Raw genomic sequence first — 19,308 nt, 5'->3', positions numbered from 1 at the left:
AAATCAAGAAAAGATGTTATGTGGACATGTTTCCGGAAACGCTTAATTTCCTTGTTAGAGCTCATTTTAGTTTCGTCAGTATGTACTGTACTTCCTCGATTCACCTCCAGTTGGCCCAGTTGAAGGAAGGTAATGTTGACTTCGGTGCTTGTGTTGACATGCGACTCATTGCTCTACAGTACTAGCATCAAGCACATCAGTACGTAGCATCAACAGGTCAGTGTTCATCACGAACGTGGTTTTGCAGTCAGTGCAATGTTCACAAATGCGGAGTTGGCAGATGCCCATTTGATGTATGGATTAGCACGGGGCAACAGCCGTGGCGCGGTACGTTTGTATCGAGACAGATTTCCAGAACGAAGGTGTCCCGACAGGAAGACGTTCGAAGCAATTGATCGGCGTCTTAGGGAGCACGGAAAATTCCAGCCTATGACTCGCGACTGGGGAAGACCTAGAACGACGAGGACACCTGCAATGGACGAGGCAATTCTTCGTGCAGTTGACGCTAACCCTAATGTCAGCGTCAGACAAGTTGCTGCTGTACAAGGTAACGTTGACCACGTCACTGTATGGAGAGTGCTACGGGAGAACCAGTTGTTTCCGTACCATGTACAGCGTGTGCAGGCACTATCAGCAGCTGTTTGGCCTCCAGGGGTACACTTCTGCGAATGGTTCATCCAACAATATGTCAATCCTCATTTCAGTGCAAATGTTCTCTTTACGGATGAGGCTTCATTCCAACGTGATCAAATTGTAAATTTTCATAATCAACATTTGTGGGCTGACGAGAATTCGCACGCAATTGTGCAATCACGTCATTAACACAAACACAGATTTTCTGTGAACGTTTGGGCAGGCATTGTTGGTGATGTCTTGATTGGGCCCCATGTTCTTCCACACACGCTCAGCGGAGCACGTTATGATGATTTCATACGGGATACTCTACCTGTGCTGCTAGAACATGTGCCTTTACAAGTAGGACACAACATGTGGCTCATGCACGATGGAGCTCCTGCACATTTCAGTCGAAGTGTTCGTACGCTTCTCAACAACAGATTCGGTGACCGATGGATTGGTAGAAGCGGACCAATTCCATGGCCTCCACGCTCTCCTGACCTCAACCCTCTTGACTTTCATTTATGGGGGCATTTGAAAGTTCTTGTCTACGCAGCCCCGGTACCAAATGTAGAGACTCTTCGTGCTCGTATTGTGGACGGCTGTGATACAATACGCCATTCTCCAGGGCTGCATCAGCGCATCAGGGATTCCATGCGACGGAGGGTGGATGCATGTATCCTCGCTAACTGAGGACATTTTGAACATTTCCTGTAACAAAGTGTTTGAAGTCACGCTGGTACGTTCTGTTGCTGTGTGTTTCCATTCCATTATTAATGTGATTTGAAGAGAAGTAATAAAATGAGCTCTAACATGGAAAGTAAGCGTTTCCGGACACATGTCTACATAACATATTTTCTTTCTTTGTGTGTGAGGAATGTTTCCTGAAAGTTTGGCCGTACCTTTTTGTAACACCCTGTATAGGCATTGCCGACCGCAGCGTCTTATTCCGCCTATTTACATATCTCTGTATTTGAATACGCATGTCTATACCAGATTCTTTGGCGCTTCAATGTAAAACGGGAAAAGATACCTAGAAGACTCCCCTGTTCAACAATACCCTCAGTGCCACCTACGCACCGTCCTTCGGCATGTAAAAAATGTGCCAGTCAGAAACTTCAACGCAAATTCAGCTGGCAGGCTGCTGTAGCGCCTCAGCGTTAGTCGACCCCTTCCGACACCCTTGGGGTGCGCTTTGCCTACCGTGGCCTGTGGCCCTTTTTCCGCAGGTGTCGACAGCTTGCTGTTTGAAGCATCGCCGAGCACGATGGCGACGTCTCAGGAAACCGTGCTTTTGCGCTATTACAAAGGCAGGTTACAGGCACTTTCGAACCAAATTTCAAACTTATTCGTGGCAATTGGAGGCAATTAGGGGGTTTTGAAAAAGTGCTCCTTTAATTCTTTGTTGCGCACTGGAAATGTCAGTTAATAACATACCAGCGATTAAAAACTTCAGAAGATAGTAATATGCAAGACAAGATCGCACGTTACAGAAGCTTAGTGTAGCGCAACATATGGCCAGCGTTGGTGGTCATGATATTAGGTCAGAGGGGTGATCACCCTCTGGAACTGAAAAAAAAAGGGAAAGCTAAGTGAAGTCTTCATCGATGGTGTTTGAGGGATGTCCTGCGACATGCGCATGGACGTTGTGACGAAGAATTACGAAAAAACAGATTCTTAGAACGGAAAAAAATAGAGATGCGGCGTTCGAAAGTGAAGAGCAATGCGTTGCAGGTTCGCGTCTGACTACGTTCATTTTTTTTCTCATATTCCTGTTTTCTAAGAGAAGTGTACTCTATAATATTTGATGTTATATGTATATAAGTGCACTCTCTCTCAGGCATGTGTTTGTGATTCGTTCTACAAGAGTGCTTGCTGCTTGCACTACTTGCAGTAAGATATTGTGCAGTTTCTTGTTTAAAGTCTCATATTTCACATTTTCTAAAGATGGTGGTGCTGAATAGAAACAGCGATCAAGGAAGAATGATCTCAGGGTTGGGCACTGAAAAGTGAGAATGTTTTATCATACAGAGCTTTTTACAGTACAAATTCTTGCAGCAACGACATTTGAACTTGTCCATGTTAAGTGTAGTAAAACTCAGGCTAGCACACTGGACTCGCATTCGGGAGGACGACGGTTCAATCCCGTCTCCAGCCATCCTGATTTAGGTTTTCCGTGATTTCCCTAAATCGTTTCAGGCAAATGCCGGGATGGTTCCTTTGAAAGGGCACGGCCGATTTCCTTCCCCATCCTTCCCTAACCCGAGCTTGCGCTCCGTCTCTAATGACCTCGTTGTCGACGGGACGTTAAACAACACTAACCTAACCTAACCTAAAACACAGGCAATGTTTGTATAAATTATGTAAATTTCTGTTTTAAAACAAACAAATGTGTGTGTTTGTTGCTTCTCACGTTTCATGAGCATCAGCTAAGTGGCAGCGGAAGGAATCTTCCACCTGGGCCGGAATGTTGAAGTCGTCGGACGCAGACGTCAGGGAACCAAAGGCCGTGCGCGGGAAGAAGATGCCGGAAGCTTCCCTCAGATGCTGTGGCCTATGTTTTTAACACTTAAATTACACTGAAGAGCCAAAGAAACTGGTACACCTGCCTAATATCGTGAAGGGCAACCACGACCACGCAGAAGTGCCGCAACAAGACGTGGCTTGGACTCGATTAATGTCTCAAGTAGTTCTGGAGGGAACTGACACCATAAATCCGCAAGAGTACGAGGGGGTGGAGATCTCTTCTGAACAGCACGTTGCAATGCATCCCAGATATGCTCAATAATGTTCATCTGTGGGGAGTCTGGTGGCCAGCGGAAGGGTTTAAACACAGATGAGTGTTCCTGGAGCCACTCTGTAGCATTTCTGGACGTTTTGCGTGTCGCATTGTCCTCCTGGAATTATCCAAGTCTGTCGGAATGTACAATGGACATGAATGGATGCAGGTGAAGATGTGATGATGTGATGAAGTGTGACGAGGGCCTCCCGTCGGGTAGACCGCTTGCCTGGTGCAAGTCTTTCGATTTGACGCCACTTCGGCGACTTGCACGTCGATGGGAATGAAATGATGTTGATTAGGACAACGCAACACCCAGTCCCTGAGTGGAGAAAATCTCCGACCCAGCCGGGAATCGAACCCGGGCCCTTAGGATTGACAGGCTGTCGCACTGACCACTCAGCTACCTGGGGCGGACATGGATGCAGGTGATCAAATGGTTCAAATGGCTCTGAGCACTATGGGACTTAACATCTGAGGTCATCAGTCCCCTAGAACTTAGAACTACTTGAACCTAACTAACCTGAGGACATCACACACATCCATGCCCGAGGCAGGATTCGATCCTGCGACCGTAGCGGTCGCGCGGTTCCAGACTGAAGCGCCTAGAACCACTCAGCCACTGCGGCCGGCGACAGGTGATCAGACAGCGTGCTTATGTGCGTATCAACTGTCAGAGTAATATCTAGACGCATGAGGGGTCACTCCAACTGCACACGCCCCACACCATTACAGAGCCTCCACCAGACTGAACAGTCCTCTGCTGACATCCAGGGTTCATGGATTCAGATGTGTGTGAAGATCAAGAAGTGCGATTATTATCACTGAATGAAAATGTATAAACCTTATGACGCTAAAAGGAAGTGACGTCTATCTCAGATTTGTAGTGGTAACGAGAAGTGATATTAACTATGAATCTAGGAATGATTTTCAAAGCATGGCATCTATCTGATATGGTACATCAGTGAAACATTGTCAGTTTTATTATTCAAGAGACGTCTAAATTGAACACAAATTACATAATTAATAATTTCCTGCGTTTGAAAATTTTAATACGCTTGCAAGAGATTATTGTGCTTATGGATCGTAGTGTTAACAGTCATCCTTGGTTCGCATAGTAACGGATAAAAGAATAGATATTTGGTTTCATCTCACGTAATTACGCCAAAAGATAATTTTTCGGAAGCATTTATACTATTCAGTGCCCACAAGTCGACCTCTAGAGGGGAGTGAACCTGTTTAATAATAATTTTACTAGTCTTCAGATATATAGAGGTGTGGTTAGGTGCGGTCTCTATGAATAAGGTAGTGGAACTTACTTTGCCTATGAGCTACGTAAAATGGCTAGAAGAGCCTCTGAGTTCCTGAGCACTAATATGACTATAGAGTGATTGCGACGTGACCCACGCTGAGATAGTAACATCAGAAATGATGAAATTCTTTTTATCTCGTGTGGAAGATTGCTATAAATCTGTATCGTACTGTTTTTTGTTTGGAGCGGGCTGGCAGCAGCATATGCGCTGCTCTTCAGCCGAAAAACAATAATTATACAATAGAAGGCAGTTAAAATTACAGAAAGGAGAAAATATGGCGGACACACATATATATATATATATATATATATATATATATATATATATATATATATATAGGGGAACAGTACGTAAGAGAACAGACAAAAAAGGGGGGTGAGTGTAAAATGGAGATAAAAACCGTAAAAGTAGCACACACACAAAAAAACCATACACTGGGACAATTAAAGAACACAAGGCTGAGTATGACCAGGGCATAAAAGTATCTATGGACAGCATAGCACATAACAATCACTGACAGTAACACCATGTACAAGCCAGCACACAATTAAAATCACAGCTCTTGATGCACGGGAGAACAGCACCAAACACAACACTAAAACCGGCCGCTGTGGCCTAGCGGTTCTAGGCGCTTCAATCCGGAACCACGCTGTTGCTGCGGTCCCAGGTTCGAATCCTGCCTCGGGCATGGATGTGTGTGATGTCCTTAGGTTGGTTAGGTTTAAGTAGTTCTAAGTCCAGGGGACTGATGACCTCAGATGTTAAGTCCCATAGTGCTTGGAGCCATTTGAACCACAACACTAAAGCAGCACACTTGAGAATGAAGAAAAACCTGGGAGAATCGTCCAGGGGGGGGGGGGAGGGGACAAGGGAGAAGAGAAAAGGCGGCGAGAAGGGGGGGGGGGGTAGAGAAAGGGGGATGAAGTGAGAGGCGCGCCGAACGAGGGCTGGGGAAGGAAGGGACAGGAGAGGAAAACAGCCGAGGAGAGGGTGCAGCGACTCAGGGAGGGAAGGACGAAAATACGCTCTGGGAGAAGGAGGGGAGGGCGGGGGGACAAGGCTAGGTTAGAGTTGGAAGGAAGGGCAGATGTCACGGCGAAGTTCAGCATCTGGTAGGGGGAGGTGCTGGAAATTGCCCTGATGAAGGAGATGGAGGGTGTGGAGTGGAGAGAGGGAGGGATACAGCGATAGAGGCTTGGCAATTGGCAGGGGTTGGAGAGGAAGGCGGAAACAAGGGGGTAGGGAGGATCAATCCTGCGGACAGAGTAAAGGATGCGGAGATGTTGGAGGAAATAGAGGTGGTGTGAGAAGGGGATGAGGTCATACAGGAATCGTGTGGGGGAAGGAAGGCAAGGTGGAGCGTGTGGCGTTCGAAGATTTTGAGGGCCTTGTAAAAGTGGGGGGGGGGGCGGAGATCCAGGCACCACAGGTGGAGGGATGGAATCCCCATGTCCAGCCAGACAGCAGTTTCAGGAGACAGAGGTGGGAATGGGCTTTCTGTTGGATGGTCAGGAGATGAGGGGTCCAGGTAAGGTGATGATCGAGGGTGAGGCCAAGGTATCTGAGGCTGGGGATGAGCTAGATGGGATGACCATAAATGGTGAGGTATAAATCGTGGAGAGGGAAGAAGCAGGTGGTTTGGCCTATGATGATTGCCTGGGTTTTGGAGGGGTTGAAGGGTAGGATAGAGAGCCAGGAAGGTGGTGTCATCAGCATATTGGAGGATGTGGACAGGAGGGGGCGGCTTGGGCATATCAGCAGTGTACAGGAGATAGAGGAGAGGGGAGAGCACGGAGCCCTGGGGGACACCAGCAATGAGATAAGAGATACAGAAGTTGGTGTTGTGGAGGGTGACATAGGAAGGTCGGCATGAGAGGAAGAAAGAGACCAGATGGACAAAATTGATAGGCAGGGTGTAGGTTTGGAGTTTAAAGAGGAGACCAGGATGCCATATGTGGTCGTAGGCATTTTGGAGGTCGAGGGAAACAAAAATGGTAGAGCGACGGGAGTTAAGTTGGAGGAAGGGAAGGTGGACGAGGTTAAGGAGTTGGTCTTTGGTGGATAAGGAGGGTCAGAAGCCACACTGGGTAAGGGGGGGGAGGTAGTGTTGAATAAGGTGCTGATGGATATGACAGGAGAGGATGGATTTGAAGACCTTACTGAAGATGAATGTGAGGCAGATGGGACGATAGGAAGAGGCGACGGAAGAGGGTTTCTTGCATTTGAGGAATAAGAGGATGCGGGAAATCTTCAACAGGTCAGGGTAGAAGCTGGTAGAGAGGTTGAAGTTGTAGAGAATGGCAAGGACAGTCAGGAAGGAGAAGGGGCTTTCTCTAAGGTGGCGGTAGGTGACACAGTCGTGACCAGGGGCCGTGTTGCGTTTTGACCAGAGGATAACTTTAATGTCTTGTGCTGTGATTGGAGTGTTGATGTCAGAGGGGGCAACTGCCCCAAAACTGGAGACGAGAAGCAAGTGGAGCAACCGAGGTATTGGCGCATTCCATCATGGTGGTGAAAAGAGAATAATCAAAGTGGAGATCATCAGGAATGGAGAAGACCTCGGAAAGGTGGGAAGTGAAGTGATTGGCCTTACTGAGGTTGTTGGGAAGGGGGTAATGTGGTGCGGAATGGGGACCAGTAAGGTGATGGAAGGTGGACCAGTACTTGGAGGAGTTGATAGGGAGGGTGGCGTTGGGTTGTGTACAGGTCTGGCTTCAGTCCCGTTGTTTCTTTTCTGTAGTAAGTTTCCATACATGTCGCTGTATTTGCAGGTGGCGTTGGAGAGTATCCCTGTCATGAATGCGCAGGAAGGAGCGATAGAGGCAGTGGAATTTGCAGAGGAGGAGGACAGCCCATGGAGGGAGAGTGGGACAGTGGGTATGGATGGATTTAGTAGGAACATGGGCCTCCACAGCGTCAGTAATGGCCTTCTGAAGGAAGGACGAGCCATGCATGATGTCGTCAGGATGGTGATAGGTAAGAGGGTGGCTTTCGGCCTGGGTGGCGATGGATTCCTGGTAGGCATCCCAGTTGGCGCGACAGTAGTCATGGACTAACTTGGGAGGGGGTGCAGGGTGGGGAGCCAGAGAGGGATGGTGAGTAGACGTTATGGTGAGAAGGAAGGGAGGTGTTAACTACCTGTGGGGTCAAAGTTGTCGATGGCGATACGCCCAAGGAGGATGGCAGAGACAATGACAACATTAGGGGTGGTGTCGCTTACGGGATGGATGTGCTGGGGAGGGGGAACAAGGTCACCTTGGATCGTGGGAAGGAACTGATGCCACTGCTGAATGGCGGCAGGGGAGCGGCTATGGATGTTGATGTCGGCAGCAATTACATAGGTGGAGAAGGTGCGGTCAATGTGGGAAATGAAGTCATAGGCAAGAGGAGCAGTGGAATGGACATAGATGTTGGCGCAGTAATGGTGAGGGAGGGGAAGAAGACGCTGAGAATAAGGTGTTCAGTGGGGTCATTGAGGAGGGGTTGTGGCCGGACAGCGATATGCTTAAGGTGGCTGATGGCAACTCCTCCCTGCGCTCGAGGACCAGGAGCATCAGTGCGGTGGAGGACATAGGGAGAGGTGCGGAGAGTATGGTGGGGCTGGAGAAAGGTTTTGTTCAGGAGTAAGGTGTTGACCCGGTGGTGGGAGAGGGTGTTCATTAGGAGGTATTTGTTGGTGCAGAAGGAGAGGATGTTCTGGAATAGAATGCGACACATGTGTCTCGCTATGATTGGAAGAGAGTGGGGGTGAAGGGAGGGGAGGGAGAGGCTTAAACTAGGGTGTCGAGGCAGGTGAAGGTGAAGTGGGCTTGGTTGTGGGAGTAAGTGGCAAAGGTGTTCAGGTGAAAGATGGAGCAGGTGGCGGGGGAGATCTGTTGGAGGGTGTGGGGGCGTTGAAAAGGGTGAATGTTTTGGAGGACTATAGTGAGGATCCGGATGATGTCTTCAGCCATGGGGGATGGATGGAGGGAATTGTTGGGATGGACAGGGGGATCGATGGAATGGACAGAGACAGTAAACTCAGAGGTTGCAGGAGGATCGTACTGTTTGTAAGGGAACTGTTATAAGCTGATGACCTTACTGACTGGGTATGGCATCTACCTTTTTGCCTTATAATATGTTCGTGGATACTTCAGTTTTTATTTATATATGTTACAGACAGACAATATGACTAGCATACGAATAAGGGAGGATAAGTTCGTCTTAATGGAGCTAAGGTAGAAATTTTATCCACGTCCATTTCATGAACAAACTGTGTGAACTGCGAGCCCGATACACCCGGTAACTGCCGTTGGATCGCGCTTGTTCAGCCATCCGTACCGTATGGACAAACCGGATAGTTCTGAGCGTTAGGTAGGACGGTGGAGATGAAGCCAGCTCGTTACACGTTGAATGCCACGGCTCGTGTGACGAAGGTTGAACAAACAGGGATGGCGATTATCGCTGAATGAACAACTTTCCTGTTGTATTTTTTTTTTTTAACGCCAGTTTAACCTGACTGTTGAAACCGCTCAAAATAGCCGGTTTCTGAAATAACAGACTTTCAGTTTTTTATTCCTATCATTTCCTGCAATAAACTTATAAATCGAACAACGATGGAAAAGATACACAGAAACAAAATATTAAATCATAGAAAATTAGTCCATCTACCGTTCGCTGCTTTTCTCGAGAAGTGGTAATTGGTTGAATACTACCAGTATTCTCAAATTGATTTCTAATTTATTGAAACTCTTCTAAAATATCATGTTGTAATCCGGGATCGTACCAGAATTGGATATTACGCGTAGTCAGTGGTAAAAGGTGAAAACTGAGTTTTGAAAACACTGTTTTTCTTGTTACTTTCTCCGTTTTCAAGGCCTACAAGCAGATGAAGGCATATTAAGTGGACACAGGCAGCAGATCAGCTACTTCCTCTTTTTACTGTATGCTATGTGAAGCGTTTTTAAATTTTTAATTTAGTACTGTTATGATAATTTCCTTCCTCTTTTATTATTTCACAGAAATTACAGACAAATCTTTAATCTTTTAAAGGAAACGAAGTACTTAACTACATTGCTACGTCACTTTGTAAAAATATTTCCAGGCTAGGGATTCTGCCATTCTGCAATACAACGGATGTTTGAGGAGGCAGCGAGGAACTACGGTACACAGGCCACGTGGAGGACAAGTCTTGTACACTGCACGTACCCGCGTACCTTGAGCCATGAGACACGGATACAGGCGCAGTATTGTCTCAGCAATGCTGTGCCAGTTCTTATCCCATACGTTTGTTGCTCGTTTCTGTCGGCATATTTATTAAAACAGCACTGATTTTTTTCCCATTTTCTATGAAGACGCAATTATTCAAACGAATGCAAATTTTACGAATAAAAATTCCTCCTTTTTTAATAAACGTTTATTTAAGAACGAAAAATGTTAGCACTGCTGCTATTGCTAATTGATATTTCGTTTTCTTTACTCGGATAGTATTAAAAAATAGAAAAAACATCTGCTATAACCGCGAACAGAAAGCTATCAAAACACCAGTTATTCGGAACTAAAATACCAGTATCGGTTTTAGCCAGTCGGTGTTTCCCGTCCCTATTAACAAAGCCTGTCTCTGATCCCTGTCGGTTAGGATATTTTCACGATCGCTGTTGTTACGCCGTGATACAAAGCTGTGAGCGAGTGGTACACCATTCCTTATAGACACGTTGAACATGCTGCGTTGGTACAGCATAAACCTGGCAACTTCATTGGCACTCTGCTCATGGGCACATCCAGACACGGTAGCTCCTTCCTGCCTTTCTGTCACCTCTCCACGCCGATGCACCTCGCAGCACTCATTCCCTGCAAACTGTAGTCTGTAATTTACTTCAGTTCATTCAACACCAAGGAGTACCATCAGAGGAGTCTAGGAGTCTTATGATTCATTTCATTTGTTTGAAACAGGTTCTTTCGGCCTTACGAAAAGTAACGGCCTTGCCGTAGCGGTAACACCGGTGCCCGTCAGATCTCCGAAGTTAAGCGTTATCGGGCTTGATTAGCACTTGGATGGGTGACCGTCTGGTCTGCCGAGCGCTGTTGGCAAACGGGGTGCACTCAGTCCCTGTGACGCTAATTGAGGAGCTACTTGACGGGGAAGTAGCGGCTCCGGTCACAAAAACTGACAACGGGCGGGAGAGCAGTGTGCTGACCACATGCTCAGCCGGTTGGCCTCTGTAATAAAAAAACTGAGTGGAAGGATCAACCACCGAACTTGAACATGATGTCTTGCGACGTCCGCAACGACCAAACACAACGATCAATAACGAACAAAATGAAAAAAAAACATGCTCCTCCATATCCGCATCCGGTGACCCCTGTGGGCTGAAGATGTCGTGACGGTCGGTCGGTACCGTTGGGCCTTCAAAGGCTGTTCGGGCGGAGTTTTATATACGAGGACTGGAACTTAAATAGTGGCAACTATTTATTCACAGCCGATACAATAGAGTTACATGCTTGCACCTGTTACTGTTCTTCAAAGTAGTCACCAGCATTGTGTAGAACCCTTTGCCAGCGATGTGGAAGGCGTAGTATACCGTTAGCAGAGCCTGTTCTGTTGATGGTGCGAATGGAGCGGTCAACTGCCTGTCGAATCTCTGGAACAGTTCTGAAGCGAATGCCACAAAGTGGTTCCTTCATCTTCGGAACCAAATCAAAGTCACAAGTACTTAAGTCCGGGGAGTATTGTGGATGGTACAGTACTTCCCAGTCCCATAGACCGAACAGAGCAGCCACAGCTTGCGCTGTATGCGCCCGCGCATTGTCGTGCAAAATGGGGGGTAGGTTGCGCAGAAAGTGTCGCCGCTTCTTTCACAAAGCTGGTCCCAGGTGATGCTCCAAGAACGAACACTAATACTGTGCACTGACGGTCTGCCGTGGAGGAACGTAATGCGTTAGGACAACATCATCACAGTCTTACACGAGAATCACCATAACTTTCACCGTATTGGGGCTCTGACGCACTTTCGACTTTCGCGGCGACCCATAATGACGCCATTCGTTGGACTGACGTTTCAGTTTTGGCTCGTACGATGTAGCCCATGTCTCATCCAGCGTTACGATACGGCATAAGAAATACTCTCCTTCGTGCTCATAACACTCCAAGTGCGTCTGAGCACGGTCGTAACGCATCCATTTCTGCATTTCCGTCAAGTCGTGCGGAATGCATCGTGATGCAGTTTTTCGCATGCCCAGGCGTTCCTTCAGGATGCAAAGCACAGTCGTATGCGCTAATCCGGTTTCGTGGGCGAGCTCACGAATCGTATGGCGTCGATCACTGTCCACTAACGCGGCAACAGCATGCACTTCTCCTTCAGAGGCGCTAGGACGACCTGCCCGATGCATGTCTGCCACAGTGTGCCGGCCTTCGTTGAAGGCTTTTACCCAACGTGCCACTGTTCCGCACGGCAATGCCGATTCCCCACACGCCTCTTGAAGACCTTGATGACACAGTCGTGCTGTACGACCTCTAGCACAATCAATCTTGATCCAACTCCGTGACGCCATAACGTTAGACCACTCGCTCATAAATGACTGTGTTTCCCTTGATTGTGCATACCCCGGTGACGTGGGACGGGCGAGTCCATTTGCTCGGAGGTAAGGCACGTATGTCAACAACGTGTGATATCAGCGACAATAGTAGATTCCATTGCATAGTATCTCCACAACAGTGTTGCCACTATTTAAGTTCCAACCTACGTATATAATGAATTTCTTATTTATATCATAGGAGCCCCCTGTAATGACGACAGCCATAAAAGGACACTTGTCTATGGCTGAATGAATAAATAAATAAATAATAATTAAAACTGACTGGTACATAATTACCACATCACTGACACGGTTCACGGTAGCGACGGAGGGTCACGTGATTGCCTGGTAACAAATCTACGCCGTATGCTGTTGTTCAGAGTTACTACCGTGCTCTTTTAAGGGAGTGGCTAACATTTTCTCCAGTGAGGTTGTGAGATGAATGAAATTTGCCTCTCAGTGACACGTAGCTGGGTGATTAAGTACTACATAGAGGTTCATCTGCTTGCGTTGCCTTACCACAGATGTAGAAGACGGCTTCCCAGCCGAGGTTGGACGCTATGACGCCGGACACGGGTAGCGACACGAACGTGCCGAAGTAGCTGCCGGAGAGCGCGAAGGTGGCCAGCCGGCTCCTCTCGTGTGGAGGGGCCCAGCGAGACCACACGTGGTTGATGGCCGGGTGCGTCACTCCCTGACACGGGTGTAACAGGAAAAAAATCAGAATTATTCAGATTATTCTGTCTCAGAGCTAATATTCAGACTCATCACACTGTATTTGTACAAACGGAACACTGCCGGATAGAGCACATCCTTCCCTTTGGCATCAACACTTACCACAGTAAGGTTAACACCGAAATCGATTTCAGCGTGCACAAAATCAAAAGACCTAGCTCCGATCATAACAACAAGGTACTACTCTTTTTTGAAGGACAGAACAAGAAATTCATTATATCCAGGTACAAAATTACTTCGAAGACAATAAACTCTTTCAGGGCAAACAGCACGGTTTTCGTGAGGGATAGTCGACAGTTACGGCAAAATGGACTTCATTAGGAAGATAAGGCAATGGTTCTCAGACAGATAAAGTGTGACACTGACACTCTGTGACCTCAGCAAGGCATTTCATTGCATCTCGCACGAACTATTGCTTAGTAAATTAAAGCACTATGGTTTGGAGGTGTTGTACTGGCTACTCTTCAACCCAATCTTGAAATCCGGAAGCAGATAGTATCAGCTCATGGCACACTCTCCCAGGGACAAAATCTAGAGCACGGCGTACCCCTTGGGTCCGCCATAGAACATCTCCTGCTCCTTATATACGACAACAATCCGGGTTGTAACAACCAAATGTTACGGTCTGCTGATGACAACGCTCTTTTTGCGGAAGGAAACACAAGCTCTGCAAGCAACAAACATGCTCCTGGTAACTTGAAAGAATGGCTTATCGACAATCAAATGAAAATTAATGAAGAAAAAACACGTCATCTGATCTGATATGCAGCCTTAGCAACGTTGGATACCATGATAATGCGGAGCAGGGGTGATTCTAGAAGTCGGTGAAGGGAGGGAGGGGGGGGATAATGGTGGCGTGGGGAGGGGGTTTGGGGGAATGGAATATCGCTTTACAAAATGAGGGTTGGGGTCCCCCACCGACAAATTGGTAAAATTTGGTGTTGCTTAAAGTAGTTTTTGGTAACTGTTTTGGAGTTAAGGGTAGAAACGCGTCTACAGAATATGTGTACCCGGGAAAATAGTACGATTTGAAGCAGATGTCCGGCGATTTCGAAGTTTTTATCTGGGCTCATCAATTTAAGTGTTGGTAGGCATACCCGGCGTATTTAGCTTCTTGATTATTGTAAGTGGTACTCGTACATTAATATACATTCAGTGTATATTAATAAATAGTAAGGCGCCCATTATCATTTAAATGATATTTATTGATTTAGATGGTAAGCTATTTGCCGCTCTTATTATTTTGTTAAAATGTGTTTGAAATACATTGCAACCTATATTGCCACATAATTATAAAAAATAATTGAATCTGTTGAAGTAATATATTCGCTGATTTCTGAAGTTATTTTATCCAGTGTAATATGATACTCCTTTGTGGGGAGGGGGGGTGGGAGGTGCGGGGATGGGTGGGGCACTGTAGCCCCCATAGCCCCCCTCCCTTGCCACTGCCCCTGATGTGGAGGCTGTCAAACTGCCGGGATTCATGATTGACAGAAAACTATCAACGAATGAGCACGCAGTGAATGTGTGCTCCAAGCTCTATCGTGTAATATACCTTCTGAGGAGACCAAAAACGTGTATTAACTGACACATACCTTACGACAGTGTATTAGGCACTATTTCATAGCCACATAAATTATGGCCTACTGTGGTCAATGGGATAGCTACTCATACGTCCTGCTACTATGACCACCCATTAGCGCTGTTCAGTCAGGAGGCTGACGACTTCCAGAACTTGTCATGCCAACAACTGCAATTTGTCACCAAGACCATGTAGGCTACCTCGTGAGCGTGAGAAACTAGCGATGGAAGGAAAATGGCGTGTCAGCAATGCCTCAAATGAAAGCATTTCAGTATATAAGTACAAGTTCTAGAAAAGGGCGTATTCCAAGGTATGTGCTCTCTTTTTCTCAGTTTTTCTACTGTTTTTTTCAGCTAATGTGTTCTCTTTTCCTCAATTTTTCTTTTTTTTTCTTTCAGCTAATGGCTTTGAATTAAAGACGTATGGTGACTAATGATATGGATACAGTGCAGCTGAATCATTAAGTGACTGATGTCTTGTGTCTAGATGTGTGATTTGAGCGTTATCTAATTTAATGTTTTGTCTACTTGCTGTGTTTAAAAATCAGAGGATTCTGAATCACGTAAGTAAAACGAGTTTTGGTTAGCAAATGTATATGTATATATGTGCAATGAGTTGTGTTAGTACCACCCAATTAATAAGTTGTCTATGACCATACTAATGTGGAGTGCTTGCAAAGTTAGTTAGTTCATGGATATATTTATGTGATTCTAATTGTATTACTTGCAAATTTTTGCCTATTCAAGTTTTTTGGTGTTTTTCAAAGTTTTTTTGTGAAATTTGGAAAAAAAAGATGGCAGGGGAATGTGAGTGTTGATAAATAGTGTGTTTCAAGAAATTTATTGCGTTGAGAATTTTCTTGCTGTGTGTTTGTGTTTCTTTAGTGAAAATTCGTGGACACAAGGTGAAGGTTTTAAAAAGCGTGTGAACTGGCAGAAGATACGAAATGTTGGTTCACAAGTAACAGGAAGCATTCCTCCAACGTCATCGGCGTCTGAATTTGTCAGTCCAGTTATTGCTATTGCAACTAAGTGTTTATTTTGTCTTTAACGAAATATATTTGACCTACTCATATTAGGCACCATCAGCGATCTATAACATAAAGAAAATTATTTAACGGTATACATCTTCTTAGGAGATCTGTAGTATTTCCTGGCAGCATATTTAAGCTATGTAATTATTTACAATTACGGATTTGCAATTTATTTTTATTATTTTTAATTTTTTTATTATTTTTCTTTTTGTTTTTCTAATCTCTTCACGTGCTCATGATTCTTCTTTAGGCACTAGATTCACACAGTATAGGTGTCTAACTGACAATGTGTAGCACTTACATGTTTCACTACACATAAAAATACCTGTTGCGCACTACACGTGGCCTTGCCCACTGGTGTAGGGTTGACTGAGTGAGAGGCTGAGAGTGGAGTGGGGTGCTGGGGACGGAACCGGGGGACAGTGGTTGTTAGGTGCACTGTGTGTGTGTGTGTGTGTGTGTGTGTGTGTGTGTGTGTGTGTGTGTGTGTGTGTGTGGGAGGGGGGGGAGGGGGGTTGGGGTTGGTTGGTCGATGCTTGGGTTGGTGTGCATGTGTGGGGTTGTCTTTCACTTTTTGAATTTTACATAATTTCTTCGTTAAATTTTTCACTAGTATTTTTATAATAAGGTATGAATTAGTAAGAATATTTTTAGTCTGTTATTACTTTCTTCGTCGCCAAACATATTTTCGTTTTTATTTATGGCCCTCTGCATGAAATATTCTTCCTGGGGCGTCTAACTATCTGTTACCATTAGTACTCTGAAGAAATAACAGAAACAATCATAATAATACTTAGCAAACCTCACTAACTGCTTGTGTTATCACTGTACATAGCTCTGTGATGTAAATACAAGAGACAAAATTAAGAATATTCTTTTATTTTTAAATTAATTTGAAAGAAATTATTTTTTTATTTATCTTCTGCTTGTTATACATCCATTGTTTCATTTCACAGACTTTGGTGCAATATGTCTAGTGGTATTTTCTGGCTTACGAAATGGATTAATACCCCAATTTAGTTCTATATATACTATTAAATGAAGTGTGAAAGACTGTTTCCTTCTTCCTTTCTTTCAACCACGTTTTATTATAGATTTCATTGATAATCACAACCAGTTCCGAAATAGTACAACACAGCACTTCATCACGATGTACACACAACTATTTCTAAAAACATATCTCCTTGTTAGTAACTTCTTCCTGCAATAAGGGGTCAGAAACATCCAAAGATATTATTATCGTAAGCATCGATTACATTGTAAACAAAGCCACATCGCGCATATTTCGCTTACGACTTATTTACTGTTTTAGTATTTCAGTACTAATTGTTAACGGTGATAATAGTAATGATCAGATAATAATAATAACAGTCAATGTTTCTAGTTACTCGAATAAGCAAAATATGTAGGACGGTTTTGAAAATACATTATTCGAATGAAAATAAATTTTACTTACATGCATTTGATAGTGGTACATATTGACTGGAATACTCTCTTTCAAATTCTAAAGGTGTCAGGGGTAAAATACAGGGAACGAAAAGCTATTTACAATTTGTACAGAAACCAGATGGCAGTTATAAGAGTCAAGGGGTATGAAAGGGAAGCAGTGGTTGGGAAGGGAGTTAGACAGGGTTGTAGCCTCTCCCCGATGTTATTCAATCTGTATATTGAGCAAGCAGTAAAGGAAACAAAAGAAAAATTCGGAGTAGGTATTAAAATCCATGGAGAAGAAATAAAGACATTGAAGTTCGCCGATGACATTGTAATTCTGTCAGAGACAGCAAAGGACTTGGGAGAGCAGTTGAACAGAATGGACATTGTCTTGAAAGGAGGATATAAGATGAACACCAACAAAAGCAAAACGAGGATAATGGAATGTAGTCGAATTACGTCGGGTGATGCTGAGGGAATTAGATTAGGAAATGAGACACTTAAAGTAGTAAAGTAGTTTTGCTATTTGGGGAGCAAAATAACTGATGATGGTCGAAGTAGAGAAAATATAAAACGTAGACTGGCAATGGCAAGGAAAGCGTTTCTGAAGAAGAGAAATTTGTTAACATCGAGTATAGATTTAAGTGTCAGGAAGTCGCTTCTGAAAGTATTTGTATGGAGTGTAGCCATGTATGGATGTGAAACATGGACGATAATTAGTTTGGACAAGAAGAGAATAAAAGCTTTCGAAATGTGGTGCTACAGAAGAATGCTGAAGATTAGATGGGTAGATCACGTAAGGGGGGGGGGGGTTACCATGAGAAAAAGATTGAATAATCAACGAAAGGATAACGTTCTACGAGTCGGGGCGTGGAATGTCAGAAGCTTAAACGTGGTAGGGAAACTAGAAAATCTGAAAAGGGAAATGCAAAGGCTCAATCTAGATATAGTAGGGGTCAGTGAAGTGAAGTGGAAGGAAGACAAGGATTTCTGGTCAGATGAGTATCGGGTAATATCAACAGCAGCAGAAAATGGTATAACAGGTGTAGGATTCGTTATGAATAGGAAGGTAGGGCAGAGAGTGTGTTACTGTGAACAGTTCAGTGACCGGGTTGTTCTAATCAGAATCGACAGCAGACCAACACCGACAACGATAGTTCAGGTATACATGCCGACGTCGCAAGCTGAAGATGAACAGATAGGGAAAGTGTATGAGGATATTGAAAGGGTAATGCAGTATGTAAAGGGGGACGAAAATCTAATAGTCATGGGCGACTGGAATGCAGTTGTAGGGGAAGGAGTAGAAGAAAAGGTTACAGCAGAATATGGGCTTGGGACAAGGAATGAAAGAGGAGAAAGACTAATTGAGTTCTGTAACAAGTTTCTGCTAGTAATAGTGAATACCCTGTTCAAGAATCACAAGAGGAGGAGGTATACTTGGAAAAGGCCGGGAGATACGGGAAGATTTCAATTAGATTACACCATGGTCAGACAGAGATTCCGAAATCAGATACTGGATTGTAAGGTGTACCCAGGAGCAGATATAGACTCAGATCACAATATAGTAGTGATGAAGAGTAGGCTGAAGTTCAAGACATTAGTCAGGAAGAATCAATACGCAAAGAAGTGGGATACGGAAGTACTAAGGAATGACGAGATACGTTTGAAGTTCTCTAATGCAATAGATACAGCAATAAGGAATAGCGCAGTAGGCAGTACAGTTGAAGAGGAATGGACATCTCTAAAAAGGGCCATCACAGAAGTTGGGAAGGAAAACATAGGTACAAAGAAGGTAGCTGCGAAGAAACCATGGGTAACGGAAGAAATACTTCAGTTGATTGATGAAAGGAGGAAGTACAAATACGTTCCGGGAAAATCAGGAATACAGAAATACAAGTCGCTGAGGAATGAAATAAATAGGGAGTGCAGGGAAGCTAAGACGAAATGGCTGCAGGAAAAATGTGAAGACATCGAAAAAGATATGATTATCTGAAGGACAGACTCAGCATACAGGAAAGTCAAAACAACCTTTGGTGACATTAAAAGCAACGGTGGTAACATTAAGAGTGCAACGGGAATTCCACTGTTAAATGCAGAGGAGAGAGCAGATAGGTGGAAAGAATACATTCAAAGCCTCTATGAGGGTGAAGATTTGTCTGATGTGATAGAAGAAGAAACAGGAGTCGATTTAGAAGAGATAGGGGATCCAGTATTAGAATCGGAATTTAAAAGAGCTTTTGAGGACTTACGGTCAAATAAGGCAGAA

At 44.7% G+C, this 19,308-nt stretch overlaps 1 protein-coding gene across 1 annotated transcript in view; it reads right to left on the bottom strand.

Moving 5' to 3' along the window:
• Nucleotides 1–19,308, bottom strand: part of LOC124776640 (vesicular glutamate transporter 2-like) — a 172,933-nt gene that overhangs the window by 44,223 nt on the left and 109,402 nt on the right. Inside the window, exon 5 of the mRNA XM_047251730.1 lies at nucleotides 12,781–12,955. Coding sequence (XP_047107686.1) covers nucleotides 12,781–12,955 — 175 coding nt within the window. The remainder of the gene's footprint in view (nucleotides 1–12,780; nucleotides 12,956–19,308) is intronic.

This window comes from Schistocerca piceifrons, chromosome 2 (genome assembly GCF_021461385.2).
Source record: "Schistocerca piceifrons isolate TAMUIC-IGC-003096 chromosome 2, iqSchPice1.1, whole genome shotgun sequence".
NCBI classification, from domain to species: Eukaryota; Metazoa; Arthropoda; class Insecta; order Orthoptera; family Acrididae; genus Schistocerca; species Schistocerca piceifrons.
This window is presented reverse-complemented; position numbering and strand designations above follow the sequence as displayed.